The 17,918-nt window shown below is 37.2% G+C and overlaps 3 protein-coding genes across 3 annotated transcripts; all 3 read left to right on the top strand.

Annotated features, from left to right (window-relative positions):
• The first annotated feature begins 892 nt into the window (after positions 1-892).
• Positions 893-12,168, top strand: LOC145912542 (cleavage stimulation factor subunit 3-like). Its single transcript, XM_083000042.1, has 19 exons — positions 893-1,009; positions 1,087-1,151; positions 1,521-1,616; positions 1,791-1,886; positions 4,760-4,890; positions 5,310-5,411; positions 5,477-5,603; positions 6,032-6,190; positions 6,260-6,341; positions 6,594-6,703; positions 7,147-7,338; positions 7,603-7,746; positions 8,106-8,208; positions 8,596-8,665; positions 9,451-9,585; positions 10,178-10,238; positions 10,568-10,745; positions 11,341-11,496; positions 11,761-12,168. The coding sequence occupies exons 2-19, from the start codon at positions 1,128-1,130 to the stop codon at positions 11,955-11,957; spliced, it is 2,163 nt and encodes a 720-aa protein (XP_082856168.1). The 5' UTR covers positions 893-1,009; positions 1,087-1,127; the 3' UTR covers positions 11,958-12,168.
• Positions 12,169-13,166: 998 nt separating this feature from the next.
• LOC145911599 (uncharacterized) lies at positions 13,167-15,200 on the top strand. Its single transcript, XM_082998995.1, has 3 exons — positions 13,167-13,466; positions 13,684-13,837; positions 13,986-15,200. Exons 1-3 carry the CDS (start codon positions 13,368-13,370, stop codon positions 14,420-14,422), a joined length of 690 nt encoding a protein of 229 aa, XP_082855121.1. The 5' UTR covers positions 13,167-13,367; the 3' UTR covers positions 14,423-15,200.
• A 166-nt stretch (positions 15,201-15,366) lies between these two features.
• LOC145910827 (actin-like protein 6A) lies at positions 15,367-17,444 on the top strand. Its single transcript, XM_082998036.1, has 3 exons — positions 15,367-16,275; positions 16,365-16,586; positions 16,824-17,444. Exons 1-3 carry the CDS (start codon positions 15,442-15,444, stop codon positions 17,037-17,039), a joined length of 1,272 nt encoding a protein of 423 aa, XP_082854162.1. The 5' UTR covers positions 15,367-15,441; the 3' UTR covers positions 17,040-17,444.
• Positions 17,445-17,918: the final 474 nt, after the last annotated feature.

Here is a 17,918-nt window from a genome sequence, read left to right on the forward strand (position 1 = left end):
AACAAACTCTCTATTTTTAATGAATAAACAATATTGAGAACTTAATAATCTGTTCTTCTGGCAAAGATAAAACGTAACTTTATTCACCGACGTTTCGCCTGTTATTCAACAAGGCTTCCTCAAGGTAAGGAGCCTTGTTGAATAACAGGCGAAACGTCGGTGAATAAAGTTACGTTTTATCTTTGCCAGAAGAACAGATTATTAAGTTACAATATGCCTGGCAGCAACAAAAACATAATATTGAGAACCACCGCTTTATATCTTAAGATAAAAGTCGCAATAGGGACAATATCAAAGAAAACAAATGATATAAAGCGATTCTAGAATTGTCTATTTAAACAAAGTTTTTAAAAAGACATTAAACAAGTCACATTTTCAACATTGCTTAGGGTGGAATGCAGAAACCCCGCTTAACTTAATCCCCGCTCAACTTATGACGTTTTAAGCGGGGATTTAAGCCGAGCTTAAAGTTAAGCGGGGTTTCTGCATAGCGCTTAAAAGTTAAGCGGGGTTTCTGCATTCCACCCTTAAAGGCCCAAACTTAGGTAGGCCTTGTAGTTTTCTAGTTGTTTGCGACAGGCCACATCGAACGTTTGGCTACCCGGTCGTGGTGGCCTATGGAAAGTCCACAAAAACGGGCAACATCAGTCAAGTGCCCGTCCCAAATACCTAGAAGAAAACCTGATTGCAATTCTTGGCCAGCACAAACTGGGTGTGTTACAAAAAACGAAAACGCCAACAAAGAAACGTCGCCCCTAATTTTGGTACTTCATAGTAGATGTTGTTGGTGATCAATTGCATATAGACATCTGCAGATATGTAGCGCCACTAATTCAATTAAAGTCGGACAATTCTACACCCCAGATAATAAAAATCTCAGGTATTGCGCGTAACGAGGTGTAAGTCACGTGATCATCATGGCACCCAGCGTCCAGCGTTAATAATCTGGTGGAAACTTGCACTTTGTTTGTGACGTGTTGGGCGCGGCAATCTTGCGAGAACATTGAGAGTAAGTAAAACACTTATTAGTTCACATTTGCTAAGATTCCCGTATTAATTTGCTAAATTGTTCGTGTCCTATTTCAGGTGTTATCGGTTCGTACTGGGAAGACTTTGAAAGCTGCGACATGACTGACAACGCCGCCGACAACGTATGTAACTATCCAAGCAGTGAATAACGTGTAACGTTTAATAATAACACAAGTGCAAAAGTATGAGTTTGTGCAATTTGGGGCACTAAATATTAGGTCTTACTACATACACTAGCAATGCTGTGCACAAAATAGTCATTCTGTAACGCCAAAACCATAAACACATATTTCTTGGAGATTTCCAAAATATTTGATTGCAATTGTTTTTGCGTCCAAATTGTTTTGCTAATACGTTGCATAAAATTTGCAAACTAAGCTGTGATACGTCTTGTGTTATGGCACAAGACAAAAGTCACTGAAATATTGATACACCGGGCATGTTAAAAATGTGTTTTCATGTGTGGAACTGATTTGTTATTTTTTGTCCAGAATTATTTACCTGAAAGAATTCGAAAGGTTGAGAAACGTCTGGAGGATAATCCCTTTGATGTTGATGCTTGGAATACTTTAATTCGTGATGCACAGGTAGGTATTGCTAATTGTCGTGCAGTTACATTCTTTTCATTATATAATTAAAACTTTAAAAAAGGACAATAAGCATCAAAATCTACTGGTAAATCGTGTAATTTTTTAATACTTTTTCTTTGGTGATTGCAAGAGTATGACAGTCATTTATGTGTAACTCACCACATAATTTAGGTGCAAAACATTCAAAAAGCACGCAAGACTTATGAAAGATTGGTGTCCCACTTTCCTACCACCGGAAGATACTGGAAAATTTACATTGAGCACGAGGTTTGCGTCCATTTTCTCTTTAAATGTTGTTTAAATATTTTGGACCAGGATGCAGAACATAAATGTATACCCTGCACCCACAGCTTTCCTGATACAGCAGTATGTTGGCACAAATACCACCAATTCATGCAAAAGGCTTCACTTCGAGAACACTGTGATTCCTTACTTTTCTATGATAACTTTAACCTAAAAGCAGTACCTATGCAATTCTACAAAGATTTTTGTGTTGTTTGACTGGCGTTTTCATACTGTGCCATAGTTTACAATCATGAAGACTTGGTTTGCAGTAAAAAACCAAACATATTTTCACTGAATAGTCGTTTATTGAGTGAACAGCTAATGCAAAGGCAGGCAATATGGTTCCAAGGAGATCAAATAGTTCTTTTTCACTAAAGATTAATAGGCTTTCTGGAAGTTCCTTGAAATAATATTAACAAGCAAAGAAAAACATTTTTGTGGGAAATAATACCCACAGTTTTTTTATTTTCTGCAAGGTTTCCAAATTTGGATATTTCCGATGTATCTCTCCCACTTATTACTTGATGGTGCACGTTTGCACTTCATATCTTTTTTATTACTTAACCAGACGTCAGACCTTTGATGGGTTCCACATGCACATCATTTCTGCTCTTGTCGTTACCAGTTATAACATAAAGTTGCTGATATAAAGTAAAAAAGATTGTGCTATTTAGATTTTAGAATGGTTGTAAGGTCTTGTTTTTTGATGGTTTCATCCACCTTCTGGTATCAATCCAGTGAGGCAGCATCTTGTGTCAATACTGTTTAAAAGGCAAACATACATATCAGAAACAATCTTACAACTTTACACACATATTTCTTCCATCTCTCTGTAGACATCTTTTTTAAGATAAGTCCTATTGGTGCAAACTTTTACATTTGCATATCTTTAAACTTGGGTGTGTACAAACTACTTGTCTGAGGAGAAAGGCATTTTAAAACAATTTGTTCAAAGATCAACCAGAATTCGTACTGAAATTCAATTCTTGTCGTTTTTTTACTGTAACAGTGCAGGTATAAGTAACACCTGTCAGACTGTCATGTAGCTACACTCAATTTGTTTTTTACTTCCTTCTATTGCAACCCAACAATTCTTCCTGGGCAAGGGAAAAAGCACCAGGTGTTTTCAATCAGCTGTGAAATTTAGCAACTTGTGTTTAAATAATGTTTTTATTTATTTTCAAAACAGTTCATTAGTCAGGGGAACAGTTATGGTTGCTTGTTCATTATTGTCTATGAATATTATGGGTACCTGGAATAAAAAAGCTCATATGCTATTAATCATATTAACTAGAGTAGACATTTTGAACACTAACTGCGAGAGCTTCATGCAGCAGAGTGCTGAGGTAGCATGTGACTACTCTAGATAACATGATTAATAGCATATTAGCTTTGGCTTTTCCATTTCAAGTAATCAACTCCAAGTATTTTGCACCCAAATATTATGGGTTATGACACAGTTTTACAATCATATTCAAAATCCACAATTCTTGCTACACGCCATGCATATATTGGTTGAAGGTTTTTCCTTGACACATAGTTGAAGTATTGGCAAGACCAACAAAGTGCTTTACAGCTTGTGTTTTCTTTAGCACAATACAGTGAAGGATATTATCACAACAAGTATATTACCACATTTCACTGGTACACATGGCATGGAAAAACTTGTTCAAAACATGATATTGAGACTCATCCTAAAGGCAGAAACACACAACTGCACAAATCTGGTGTAGAAGTGAAGGGCATTTCAAATAGGAGCATAACTTTTTAAGCTCTCTGTTATGTTTTTTAATACACATCTGTAACCTTTTCGTCCGGTTTCATTATTGCAATTGATTTGTTGGAAAATATTTCGGGATTTAAATGTGCACGATAAAATTTTTAAAAATATTTTTACTTGAACAAAATTTTTTTATATTAAAACATGCCTACTGAGGTGAATTTAGTTTTTTGAACTATATATAATACTTCATGAACGTACTATATATCCCAAAAAAACTTGTAAATTTTGCACCAACAAAACACAAAGCATATAACAAATAAATTGTAACCAAATAAATTGCCAACAGCCATGAATATTTTGCAATCTCTCCATTGAACTGCTAGTGTGGGGCAATTTAATCTTATTAAACAATCCCAGAACAAGGGGCAAAATGACTATGGATGATGTGGGGTAAAAGTGTTAAATTGGTCAATGTATTAAAAACATATGTTTTGGACAACCCAGGGAATAAAAGGATTTAAAAAAGAGTAAACATTTCAATAATGTGTTTTATAACAAGATTTTCCAAACCTTTTTTAAACATCAATGTTATTTTTCTGCAACCCAATTTAAAAAGGATATTTCTACCCCCAATACGCACAAATAATAGCAAAATAGTACGGAATTGCATCAATGCAGAAGAAGCCAATTTGTTATATTCTTTCTATTTTTCTAATCACGATGGATAGTTGGGGAACCCATATAAGACAAATGTTTTTATAATCTAAAAAGGACAAAATAGCAAATTTATGCATAACAACAGTACAATAGAGGGCAATATTTGTGAATGAGAATATTGGACTTTTGTTCGGGAACACAAGCATATTTTAAAAATTTTGTTTTATCAGTGTAACTTCATACTAATTTTTAACAGTTTAACTATGTTGTTAATCTGTTATGTCTCCAAATTTGCTACTAATTGACCTTCCCCAAATCATCATAAAATTGAAAGAAATGTCTTTTGTGGTTGTTTATTAGCTTTGTAATGCGTTGTCAGTTCAAGTCTTAAAAATGATAAGGTGAGTTGGTTTAAACCAATTTTTTATGACAGTGATGTAGCCAGGACAATGCAGTTAGGGCTGTATGTTTACAGATGAAGTCTCGAAGCTACGAAAAGGTGGAAAAACTTTTCCAGCGATGTTTAATGAGAGTTCTCAACATTGATTTGTGGAAATGTTATCTCACTTATGTGAGAGAAACCAAAAGTGGATTGTCCTCGTACAGGTAGATTTTATTTCATGTTTTTTTGTCGTCCTGTGTTTTTCTTTTGTATTATGTGAGTTTGTAAACTTTTGTGGCAAAGTGTTGCAATTAAAAATGAACAAAACATTGTATGTTGTTGGCCGACATGTGGTCGGGATCAGTTTTACCCCTAATACTGATACGTTTTTTTAATGTGGGAAATATTTTTCATGGCTTGAATATTTGCTAACAACATATTCAAAATAAGGTATTGCGAACAAATATCAATATCAGGGCAAAAGTAAGTCTGCTCTCTTTAATAAACACTGCACACAACCCAACTTGTTTGTTGCAAAATAAAAGATGAAGCAGAAATTCACTAACACTAATTTTAATTTCATGATTGTGTCCAAAACTAATTAAACAAATGTAACTCTATGGTCTTTAATTGACATTTGCAGGGAAAAGATGGCTCAAGCATATGATTTTGCATTGGAAAAAATTGGAATGGACATTATGTCTTTTCAGATCTGGTCTGATTACATTGCATTTCTCAAAACTGGGTAGGTTTCAAATGAATATTTTCATCAACCTTTGGTCCTACTCATGTTATTTACTGATTTGGTAGTGAAGCTGTTGGTTCATTTGCTGTGAATCAGAGAATCTCAGCTGTGAGGAAAGTTTATCAGCGTGGTTGTGTCAATCCTATGATTAATATTGAACAACTCTGGAGGGAATATGCACAATATGAGCAGGCATGAAGAGATCTTAATTGGTGTTGATTTATGACAAAAAAATTTCAATGATTGGCATACAAATATGGGCCCAATTACGCAATCTGTCTTATGTATTTTTTCAAAACAATTTACATACATTTTATAATTGTTTTAATTGTCCATTGGCTGCCACAGAACATAAAGTTTTTAGTTTCCTGATTTATAGAAAAATGGAACCAATTTTTGTATTGTTTAAAATTTACCTTTGGCAAAATTTTTGTTTCTTGAATAAAACAACAATATTTTTCTGTGGCAATCAACTCGATTAATGTTAAAAAAATGGTTGTGAATTGTGTTTTGGTAGCATATCCTTCATTGCAACAACTAAGTTTTTGGCGAGAATGTGAATTTGTCGTATTAAGTTTTGCAACCATACAATACCCTTGTATAACGCTGAAACAAAATAGGGTATCAACGTTGTGATAGCTAAAAAACTGATTGACGACAAAACTCGTGAATACTCAAATGCTAGAAGGGCTGCAAAAGAACTGGAAGCTATGACGAGAAGTTTGCAACGACATAACCCAGCAACCCCACCTAATGGTAGCGCAGAGGAAGCGCGACAGGTACATACAGTTATCCTGTGTATTATTTGCATGTGCTATCAGGATGACTGAGTTGTGTTGTGATTTTAGGTTATGTTGTGGAAGAAGTATATTGACTGGGAGAAATCAAATCCAATGAGGTCAGAAGACACAACTCACATTTCAAAAAGAGGTGTGCTGTAAAATCCCTTTTCTGTATGTAAAAAAACAAATAAATGTCATCATTTGATCTCTGCCTTTTTTAGTGTTGTTAAATGGTGTTTCCAATCTTTTTCTTTCACAAATATTAGATATAAACCTAACTTTTGTGGTGGGACATTAAAAAAATAAGGGCTCTTCATCATGCTAAAATTGTGCCTTGAAATCTAAAACTAAGTCCTTAGAATGTGGTTGAACTCAAGAGGATTTAATTTGTTGTCTGTAGTTATGTTCGCGTATGAGCAATGCCTGCTATGTTTGGGCCACCATCCAGATGTTTGGTATGAAGCTTCACAATATTTATCAAGTACAAGCAAGTTGATGCAGGAGAAAGGGGTGAGGGTGGCATTCATCGTTTAGGAACTTCAGTTATATGATCTTCAAAATATGTTTTTTTATTGTACTTACTGCCATCTTTTGTACTTTTTGTAACACACTGCTCATAACTATAACACTTTAATGCATTCAATATTTTCATTCCGAAATGGACCTTTTTCTAACGCCACTTGTTGTGCGTGACACAGGTGGAAACTTCACGTTTGCAGAATTACAATATAAAATAACCTTGTGTAAAACGCATTTATTGTTAAGAATACATGTTTCGATCAAAATAACCATCTTCAGTTCTGAAATGAAACGGAAAACAAAATTTTTTATATTGTAATTCTATAACACTTTAATGCATAGCTGCACTCTTTTTCATTTGTTTCAAAAACAAATAACATAGAGAAGGGATTTTTCACATTGCAAGCCCATCACATATGTCTCCCTTTTTCCAGGACACAAATTCCAGTAAAATTCTTTCGGACGAATCGTCCTCTCTGTACGAACGCGCCATCTCGTCGGTAATGAAGGACAACACCCTGATACACTTCGCGTATGCGGATTTCGAAGAAGGACGAATGAAACACGATAAAGTTCACACCATCTATCAGAGACTGCTAGACATCAAGGATATTGACCAAACACTGGTGATTTTGATTTCTAATAATGTTTTTTTGTCCCTGTGTCATTTTTTACGTATTATGTGAATGCTTGTGGTCCGATTTGATTATATGCCTTTTACGCCTCTGGACACGATATTTCGGCAACACAAAACGTTCCCAAATCGTCCATATTGCAATCATTTCCAGACATGAGGTCTTTGTATACTGTAATTTTTATTGTGATGTTTTCACTTTTTGAAAAACTTGATTTCGGAAAAAAACCGTAAATATTTTTTCCATTATTCGCAGACGTACATCCAGTACATGAAATTCACTCGCCGGGCTGAGGGTATTAAGGCAGCGAGGGCTGTATTTAAAAAAGCGCGCGAAGATACGAGGATCAAGTATCACGTGTTCGTGGCTGCCGCCCTAATGGAATATTATTGCACAAAGGCACGTATCTCTTCATAATAACAATAAAGTTTTGTTTCAAATACACTTACTTTTTATGGTAAGTTTGTTTTAAGCAGCGTGTTTCGTTTGAGACTGCTCTATTTAATTTTAAGCTAAAACAGCCATTGAACTTTTATCGTAATCGTGCTAAGCACAATTTTGTGTTACTTCCTACTACGATCTCAACATTATCTTGCAATATCTTAATAATTCGAAATCCATGGCAATCCCACACAGCACATATGTGGTTAACTTCTTAGTAAGACTAAAGTCACTCCGATTTGAAACATATTTGCTTCCTCGAATATACAAGACAGATTTACGTTCCGTGGTTTGAACAGAACTGTACTTTTTTTCAGGATAAGCAAATTGCCTTCAAGATTTTTGAGCTTGGTCTAAAGCGTTTTGGTCACGAACCCGACTACCTGCTTGCTTATATCGATTATATGTCCCATCTTAACGGTTGGTTGCAACGATAAAAATATTTTGATCACATTGTGATATTTAGATTGTACAGTGTTAATTTATGGCAGTTGAGGACACGTTGGGCCTGCAGATTAGCCTTAAAAAATTTAATTCGAAGTACAATATTTACTCGATTGTTAGCCGCCTTTGAATATAAGCTGCGCTCGATTGTAAGCCGCTCAAACGGTAGGTTGAGAAACTTTATAAACCGCGCCTTACAATCATGTAAATACGGTACTGTAAGAATACCAATCGCTATAATTCAAATGTACAATCCAATTACGCCTGACGTCTCGTTGAGAACAAATCTAAATCGCACAACTTCTCTGATTTTGTCTTTGTCCCGTTTTTGGCACTCACCATGTTCCTATTTCTTCCACACAGAGGACAACAATACGAGAGTTCTTTTCGAGCGCGTCCTGACGTCAGGAAGTTTGCCACCTGACAAATCTGGGTAAGAACGTCTTAACAATGACCATATCACTGGTTGCAAAATCCCTTTTTACTATGCGGAAGTTTGGGGCCAGGCTAACTTCTCTTGTTTTGCGTGGAGTAGTGATGTGTTGCGCCGGATCCGGGTACCCGTACCCGGCCGGATATTGACCAATTTTCAATACCCGGACCCGGCCGGATAATACACTTAATTTTACCGGATAGTTGGGAAAGCATTTTCGTCCTAAAAACGGACAAACATTTCGCAAATTACTCGTTTTTGGGACCCAGTCTGTTATACTCGCCGACGTAAGATTTTTCTGTTATTTGTTATCAAGGTTTTTTCGTGACGTGTTTTACCATATTAATAAATGCCCACGTTTATTTGTTTCACTCATGACAGCCTAACCTTAACATAGCATTCTGTTTGGCAATCAAACATTTTTGCCATACCGATAAAATACACGAATCGGTGTTAACAAACTGCCGGATCCAAATTATCCGGCCGGATTTGATTGATAACTATCCGGATCCGGCCGGGCCGGATAATTTGAAACTGGGAACATCACTAGGAGGCGATGTAAGACGCGTGACTTCAAGCGTGGAGGCGATGTAAGACGCGTGACTTCAAGGGCATTTCTCACATTGCCCTTTTGAAGTGAAACCCCTATTTATATGCGATTCTGCTGCTATGAGTTAACAACGGAATTTTTTAGTCTGACAGTACATTTCCAAACATAACAGTTGCCTGTAAAAGTTTAGCCAAGCATCAGGCGTTTGTCACTAACTGTGTTCAATCACTTGCAGGACGATTTGGAACAAGTATCTCGAATTCGAGAATAACGTGGGTGATTTGTCGTCATTGCTGAAAGTGGAAAACCGACGTCTGGAAGCATTCAAAGCTGATTACGAAGGAAAAACAACGTGTTTACTGGTGGACAGGTTAGTATAAGGAAAATTCAATCTAGCAAAATACAAGTGTTGCTTTCTAAAAGGTGTAACCAGTTGCAAAGTCTTTGCTTGGCCGTTTGGTCAGCAAAGTCGTCTGATAATCACACCAGCTGCACTGATGGGACCTTTTAGGTCGAAGCAGTGGCCATCTGCATATATGCAGCTTATACACAATTCATATTATTGGCTCCACTTTGCTTATCAGTTGCAGTTGTGTCTGCATTTTTGTACCAACTGTTAATCGGACCTTTTGGTATTTTCAGGTTTGTACAGAAAGTCCCGATATAGTTATCGATCGGCATGCAGGTCCATCTATGATTGTTTGGTTAAAGCATAGATCCAGTATCGTTTTTATTATGCTTTTCGTACAAGTGTTCTTTCTAAAAGACGTAACCACCAGTTGCAATTCCCTGTCTCATTTTGTAAAGCAGATGATTGTTCCAGGCATTTTTTTGTAATCGCGTTTACATGAACTCTGAAACTCTGACAAGGACCTAATTTTAACCCTATATTATCCTGTTCCTGTGTCATGTAAGAAATCGTGTGTTTTATTTTGTAAATAAAGGCTTTACCTTTTTTGCAGATATCGATTCCTTGACCTCTTTCCATGTTCAACAGAACAACTGCGAGCTCTCGGTTACAAGGTAGATTAACGCGTTGAACAAGTAAACCAACTTTGTCGTGACATTTTGTGTCAAATTCTGTAGAATTCTTGGGTTTAGCTTCAAACATGTTTTAAGCCTATCATGTTTTGAATGTAGTAAATCACATTTTTGCTACAGGTTTCTATACAAACATGCAAAATTCAGCTTATGCGTTGGCAGTTTTTTGAATAAACTGCTCCACTGTAGGTGGTGATATTAGTGGTTGTAAACGAGCCGGAACGTCCTTATTTTTTATATAAATATTTTGCCGCTGATATGCGCTGTGATTTTTACTCTCATATCTCAGTTCTGTCATTTGCCGCTTTCAGCAAGACACGTGGGGTCAAAGTAAGCTCGCTACAGCGAGTTCGATGCTCACGACGTCGGCTGCCGCACCTGAAGGCGGTGGAACTTCACAGACTGAAGCTGGTGACACGAAGAAACGGGCTGGGTTTTACGTTCCAGACTTTGCCCAGATGTTGCCGTACAAGCCAAAGCTCCGACCTTGTAAGCTGTTTGTGACATGCTGTTATGCACGATTTTTAAAAAAATGAATATGACGGTGCGTTTTGACAGTAAATTACATGGGCATTACAACCGATGCGGATTAAACACTTGATTTAGGAAATGCGATTAATGAACAAAAACTGGATCAATTTATTAACTTAAGGCCCCTGGCAGCCTGTCGATCGCACACCGTATCGATATAATTATATGTTAAATTTCACAAAGCGAACTGTGGACAGCTCACTTTAACTTTTTCCTTTCTGTTTTTCTTTTTTGGCAGTTGGAAAAACTGAGGATGCCTTTTTAGGCGAAATATATTTTTCTCATTACAAAATCCAGCTTTCCACAGATCACTTTGTGAAATTTAATATAGAATTTATTTAGGAAATAAATTTAAAAATGTCCTCACACTTTTTAACGGAAAGATAAGATTAAAAGTATCCGCTATTTGCAACAAAAATATTTTTTCAACAAATTGACGCAAATCCAACAACAAACTGACAACTGACCATGTATGGTCGTAAATAACAGCATGAAAAGACGTGTACACACTCTTGCATAAGTGATGTTCAACTTGTACGTTGCAATATTGCAGTCCCCGGGTCCCATCCAGTACCTGGCGGGGAATTCCCTCTTCCAGGGCCAGCCACAAGCTTGTTGAAGTTGATGCCGCCTCCCCACTCTTTCCTTGGCCCGTTCGTTAAATTGGATGATTTGATGGACAAGTTTGCCGACTGCACTCTACCTTCTGGTACGTTTTCATTTTGCACCTTCTGATACGTTCCAAGTGCCTTTTATATTGCGTAAAAACGGAATATTGGCTGTTTTTATAATTGAGTGCTCGCTGTGTTTTGGACAAAAGTAGCATATTTTTATTATGTTTTAGTTTCTGCCTCCGAAATTTAAAAAGTTTTTTTATGCTCTTATTTATGTTGCGGTAACATTTCTATTTTCACCTATTTATGAACGGGCTTTTACGTAAAAACTTTAACAGAAATTTGATATCCTTTGTCAGAGAAAGATTGGTTGAAGCAAGTGAACACCGGTGGCCAGGGACACACGATAAGCGTTACGGGGAAACACCAGATTTCGGGGGTTAAACGGGGATCTACCCGGGGTGATTCTGACGACGAGTCCGCTCCCAACGCAAAGTCGGTGGCTCCCCCCGCCAATGACATTTATCGCGCTCGACAACAGAAAAGAGTGAGATAATTTTTCACGTGGGAAACACTGCCGACGATATTTCGGAAAAGGAAACACTGCTGGTGTTCATGTTTGAGGAGCGTTGTGCTGTGACGAAGCTGTTTGAGGTCGTGACGTTTACAGCAAGTTGTTGTGATCCTGTGTACAAACCGTATTTCCAATACATTCTTTTTTTCCTTGTTGTATATATGATAGTTGCTTCAACACGATTTGTCCGATCCTGGGTTTCTAAACTGAGTGGTCCGTGGATACCTAAAGATCAACATTGATCTATACCTTGGGGGTCAATAGGACTAACAATAATGCCATGTTATGATCAGCAACTTTCTCGAGACAAGTCTGGGCGAGATCTAAAATATCAAGACCCCGGTGAGGTTTGACTCACGACCCTGGGCTAACCGGGCCCAACGCACTACCAACACAGCAACTCGGCGGTTTCACGGGGTATATTGTGGCCAAGGTATACTGGTGCGTAAGCGCACAATTTGCCAGGCAACTTTCACACATACGTAGGGGATCTCTGCCACTATAATCAGACAACGCAGTAATGTTTTAGTCTTGGTTTAATGCAATCGCATGATTGGCAGTATCGCCCTACTGCGCAGGTTACTTGGCGATCATAGCTATCGTACCAAGCAAGGACCTGCGCAGTGGCGCGATCATGCCATTGTATGAAACATTACTACCTTGTAAAGATCAAGGAAAGTTTTATAGAGATCACAGGAATCGGCCATATCTTCTTGGTGGTACTGGCGGATCTTTCTTTACTGTTTAGATATCCAAAATTATTTCCAAACGAGTTGAGAAAAGAATCAATATTTTGACTGATAATTATCACCGCCGTGTTTTACTATTCTTCCCAGAAATAGACAACAACAAGAGACTTCGTGTGACGTAAAAACAAAGCGACATCCTTCACGCGACCTCACGCTATTTGTTTTGGTCATGCTGACAATATTGCCGCAATGTTGTATCATCATACCGGAATTTTTTGCATTGTGGCTTGGCCTTATAAATTGTTAGGCTAGTGCTGATTTGTTCATTGCATATATTAACAGCCAGAGGTACTGGCCCAGCACTTATTTCTCATTATTTATAACGTGCAGCACAGAAGTGAAGAAGTCCTTATTTTTCTACCTTTCCGTATCCCTATTTTTCTGCTCAAAAATTTCCCTTTGTCTAATTTGTTTTGTATTTGGGAGCATATTTCTACTGTGTGGACAAACACTAATTCAAAAGTCAAGAATTCTTTTAAGGATAATGCCAATTTTTGAAGAATAACATTAAATGCTTAATATATTGGACAGTTTATTCAGGTACTTCTATTGTAGTATGATGACTACAATATACCACTGGTTATAAACCTGTAAATCCAAGCACTTCATTGATTTTATTCTGGAAGACTAGTGTTTACTTAAAATGAGTTATCCAGAAGAAAATAAAGACAATAATGTGCCCCCACATGGGCATTATCAACGACAGTCACCGGAAGATATCCGTCAAAAGTTTACACCTGAGGTAAAATATGTTTTTATTTATTTTTTAAAAATGAATTTTTGCAAACTTTTTGAATTTGTTGCATATTTATGAGGGATTTTAAATGTACATCGACCATTGTGTTCATAAATTGCAACTTAGACATTGAAAACTAAGTGTATAATATGTATACTTGATTATAAAATTTAAGAAGGTTATCGAAGTTGTATTTAAGTAATACTTTATCCAATGTTTTCAGGACGTCATGTTTTTGAAGAAGATGCGACTTGAAGCTGCTATGAATCGTGGTTATCCACTTGCACTTATTTCTGCTGGTTTAACAGTTTTGGCTGTAGGCAGGTTTTTACCCAAAGTGCAGAGATGGCAAAAATGGATGCTAGCTGGGACTGCTGGTACATACTAGAGCTTTTTGAAAATAAATTTGTTTAAATTTTGCGAATTTGGTGTTGGTCTAGATTGAAAATAAATGGTTTCCATATGTGTTTATGTATGCTAACCAGAGTGGTCTTTTTGTTTACTTTAACAATGAACTGTATTTAGGTATTTTTGGAAACATTGCTGGAAAGGCTTCCTATGTACCAGTGATGCTTCACAAGGCTCAGACTGATCTTCCTCCAGAATCTACCTTACGGCGCATGGCGGAGGCTCGTGCCAATGGCACAAATGTATTGTCTGTATTAAACCCGGCAAACATTAAAGTTGACGACGAAGTAAAGTTTGGCTTGGAAGAGGATGCTCCAGGTGGAAGCAAAGATGACAAGAAATTTGTGTCTTATCGGGATTTGCGAGACCACAACAGGCACATGGAAGGTTCCAAATTGCAAAGTAAATTTGCTAGACAGTCTCAAATTCCACAAAATCGTGATGAGCTGGATTCTCTTGGGGACAATGACAATAAATCAACAGACACTGCTTACACACCGCAGGAGATGGGCAAAGTTAAATACAATAAATATGGGGATCAAATAATAGACTAATTTCTTTTTGCAGTTTACATTTCTTAAAAGCTACTAATTTTTATCTAGTGGAAAATCTTCTGCCTTTACATCTTAAAAAAACTTGACAATTGAGAAAAACTTGCAGAGTGGGGACTTTAGTGTGATTTTTTGTGTTTTTGTTAAGCTAGTTAACGAAGCAGCAAAAATGTAATCCTTCAGAAAGGACATCCAAAAACGCTGGTCCCTTCATGTTTGTAGCAACAACAGTAACCTGTTTAAACATGTAATCCAGCTGCCAATAACTGCGTCGCATGGTGTTGTCTTGTTGGTTATGGTCCACCGTTTGCTATTCATGGACCCTGGTGCCATTTTTGCAATGATGTGTGTGCAGAAAAATGATCACGGAAGTGCTCACCAATTGCAAAATCTAGGTTAAGGTTAGTAGGCTCATTTGCCCAAAATAATTGAATTAACGCTGTTCTGCGCACGAAGTTTTGCAGTAGGCTTTCATTACGTTCTTTTTTTTTTTTTTTTTTTTTTTTTATTACGTTCTTGTGTATTGCACAATTGTGAAATAAGTTTTTTTTTTCCTTGTGGCAAGGGAGTTTGCGCAACATTATCCACAAGTTGGCGTGCTAGATAAACGGCGCGGATAAAAGTAACTTATGTCACGCATTTTGTGTTTTGGGTTCGTCAAGTGTAAATATCGCGGAACAGAGAACACCTAAATCAGGTCACAGCGGAGACAAGGTTATTGTACGATTTCTTGTGAAAGCTTACGTCATTGTCACGTCATTAGCCGTACACGATGGGTTCAGAAAATAGGTCTTATCCGGTAGTTTTTAATAATTTTTGTTGTTCTGAATTTAACGCGTACAGTTATTGTTACGGACTAACACGATAGTGATAACTTTATGAAGCAAGTTTAATCTCCGTTGTTTATTATACTGGATACGATGACCTGTTTTTAATTCTATAGACATCTATTTATTTTCAACACAAACATATATTTCATACAGCCATCTGAATTTGTTTGTAATAGTTTATTACTGCATAAAATGAGTGGTGGTGTTTATGGAGGGGATGAAGTTGGGGCTCTGGTTTTTGATGTTGGGTCTCACACAGTCCGGGCTGGTTATGCTGGAGAAGATTGCCCAAAAGCTGATTTTCCCACTGCCATCGGCATGGAAATGGTAGAACAAATGGAAACAGATGGTGGCGAGTCAAAACCTGAAAAGAAGCTTAGCATAGATACAAACAAATTATTGTATGCAAAGAAGGGTATGGAGGTTGTAAACTGCCTGGAAGATGGAATGGTAAAAGACTGGGATGCATTCGAAGCTCTCTTAAATCATACATACAAAAACTATGTTCGCAGTGATTCTGATCTGCATCCAGTTCTGATGACTGAGCCTGCCTGGAATCTAAGGGAAAAAAGAGAAAGGCTGTCAGAGTTGATGTTTGAAAAGTACAATGTTCCTGCCTTTTTTGTCTGCAAATCTCCTGTGTTGTCAGCATTTGCAAATGGGAGATACACTGGTGTCATATTAGACAGTGGCGCTACACATACAAGTGCAGTCCCTGTGCAAGATGGTTTTGTTTTGCAACAATCGTTTGTAAAATCTCCACTTGCTGGTGATTTCGTGTTAATGCAGTGCCGCGAAATGCTGAAATCCATGAACGTAGAAGTTGTCCCTCATTACATGGTAGCATCTAAGGAGGAGGTTAAGGTGGACGCTCCGGCAAAGTGGGAGAAAAAGAAAAACCTACCAGATGTTACAGACTCGTGGCAGCGCTATATGCTTAACCACACACTCAAAGATTTTGCAGCTTCTGTCTTGCAAGTTTCTGATGTGACTTACAATGAAATTGACTGTATGAACATGGCAAAGGTATGATTTTATTTCACTTAACTTTTTTGACCTTACCATTAGACTTATTGTACCAGTAAGTTAATAATTCGTATACGAATGTTATCTAGATGCCTTACTACTTTCCAAATGGATTTAACCATGAATTTGGCCACGAGCGCCTGTCAGTGGTGGAAAATTTGTTTAATCCAATAAGCATTCGAGGAGCTGCACCAAACACCATGCTTGGAATTCCTCATGTTGTGACAAGTTGCATCAATATGTGTGACGTGGATATTAGACCCGCTCTTTACAACAGTGTAATAGTTACTGGTGGAAACACACTGCTGCAGGTACTGTAATATTATAGATAATTGCTATCGGTTTTTGTGATACGCTCAGAGCTCGTTTTTGTCAAACTCGAAAAAAAGTTTTATACTGAATTGGTTGGCATTTCATTTAGAAGCAAATGAGCCATAATGATCAGTAAGCTGCAGACTGTTTTGACCAAGTTGGTATATCATTGTAACTCTATTTTTTTATTCTACTTACTGTTCATACATGATATTCTACACACTTCTTTTATATAGGGATTTGTTGATCGACTGAACTGGGAACTTCAAACCAAAACTCCGCCCACAATGAGGTTAAAGGTTAACAGCAGTAATAACAGTGTGGAGAGGAAATACTCCCCCTGGATTGGGGGATCAATTTTGGCATCTTTGGGCACATTCCAGCAAATGTGGATCTCAAAATTGGAGTATGAGGAGGGAGGCAAATCGTGTGTGGAAAGAAAATGCCCATGAGTTATTTCGTTTTTCAGAAAACTGTTAAAAATGCATTTTATTTGCAATACTGCTTTGCAAAGAAAAAGTGTGCCAACACAAAGGCGAAATGCTTTGTGACGCTCGCAGCCACAGAAATTAAATGTCAAAGGTGGCTTTGTTTCAAAACTTCAATCATAAGTTTTTGTGAATCATACATTTTAGTGTAATAAAACATTTCATGCCATGTTCTTGTATACAAATGCTGCAGTCTTCATTAATGCACAAGAAACCACGAACAATGTCACGTTGAACTTCACTTGTGTCAGTTCTTGTTCTTTTCGTATTTCTTCAGCAGACGGTGGAGCTCCAGCCTCAGCGGCACCCAATCGAAACATATTTCAATAAATTCTATAAATTGCTATTCGCACAACAACAAAAAAGTTATTAAATCACATACCTGCACCATGCAAAATAGTTTTACGCAACCTATCCCAAATAAATATTACTCAGTTCTTCAAGACCTTCCAAAACTAGGTATATTATTAAAAATGTTTAGCATCAGTGTATTTGCCAACAATGAGAAAATAGTTGGTTGCGTATATTTTTGGCCTGTATGCTGTAATAAAGCAAGCCCAGGTAGTTGAATAAAATAACAACAAAAGGTGTAATTGTTTTGACAGGTGGCGTTTCCGTCTTAATGCCTAATGGTTGCAACTAACTAACTGTCAGTGGCACCACAAAAGCGCCCAACTTCACATACAAAAGCTTTATTAACATGAGTTACCCTAGAGCCCACCCTAAACGCTTCAACTAAATATGCACATGTGTGTCAATTTAACCTAGATTATAGAAAAAATGCGCGGTCTGGTGTCTCTAATGATATTGTTTAAAAGCGTATAAACTTAGGTAAATTATGTA

This window comes from Ascidia mentula, chromosome 8 (genome assembly GCF_947561715.1).
Source record: "Ascidia mentula chromosome 8, kaAscMent1.1, whole genome shotgun sequence".
Taxonomy (NCBI): Eukaryota; Metazoa; Chordata; class Ascidiacea; order Phlebobranchia; family Ascidiidae; genus Ascidia; species Ascidia mentula.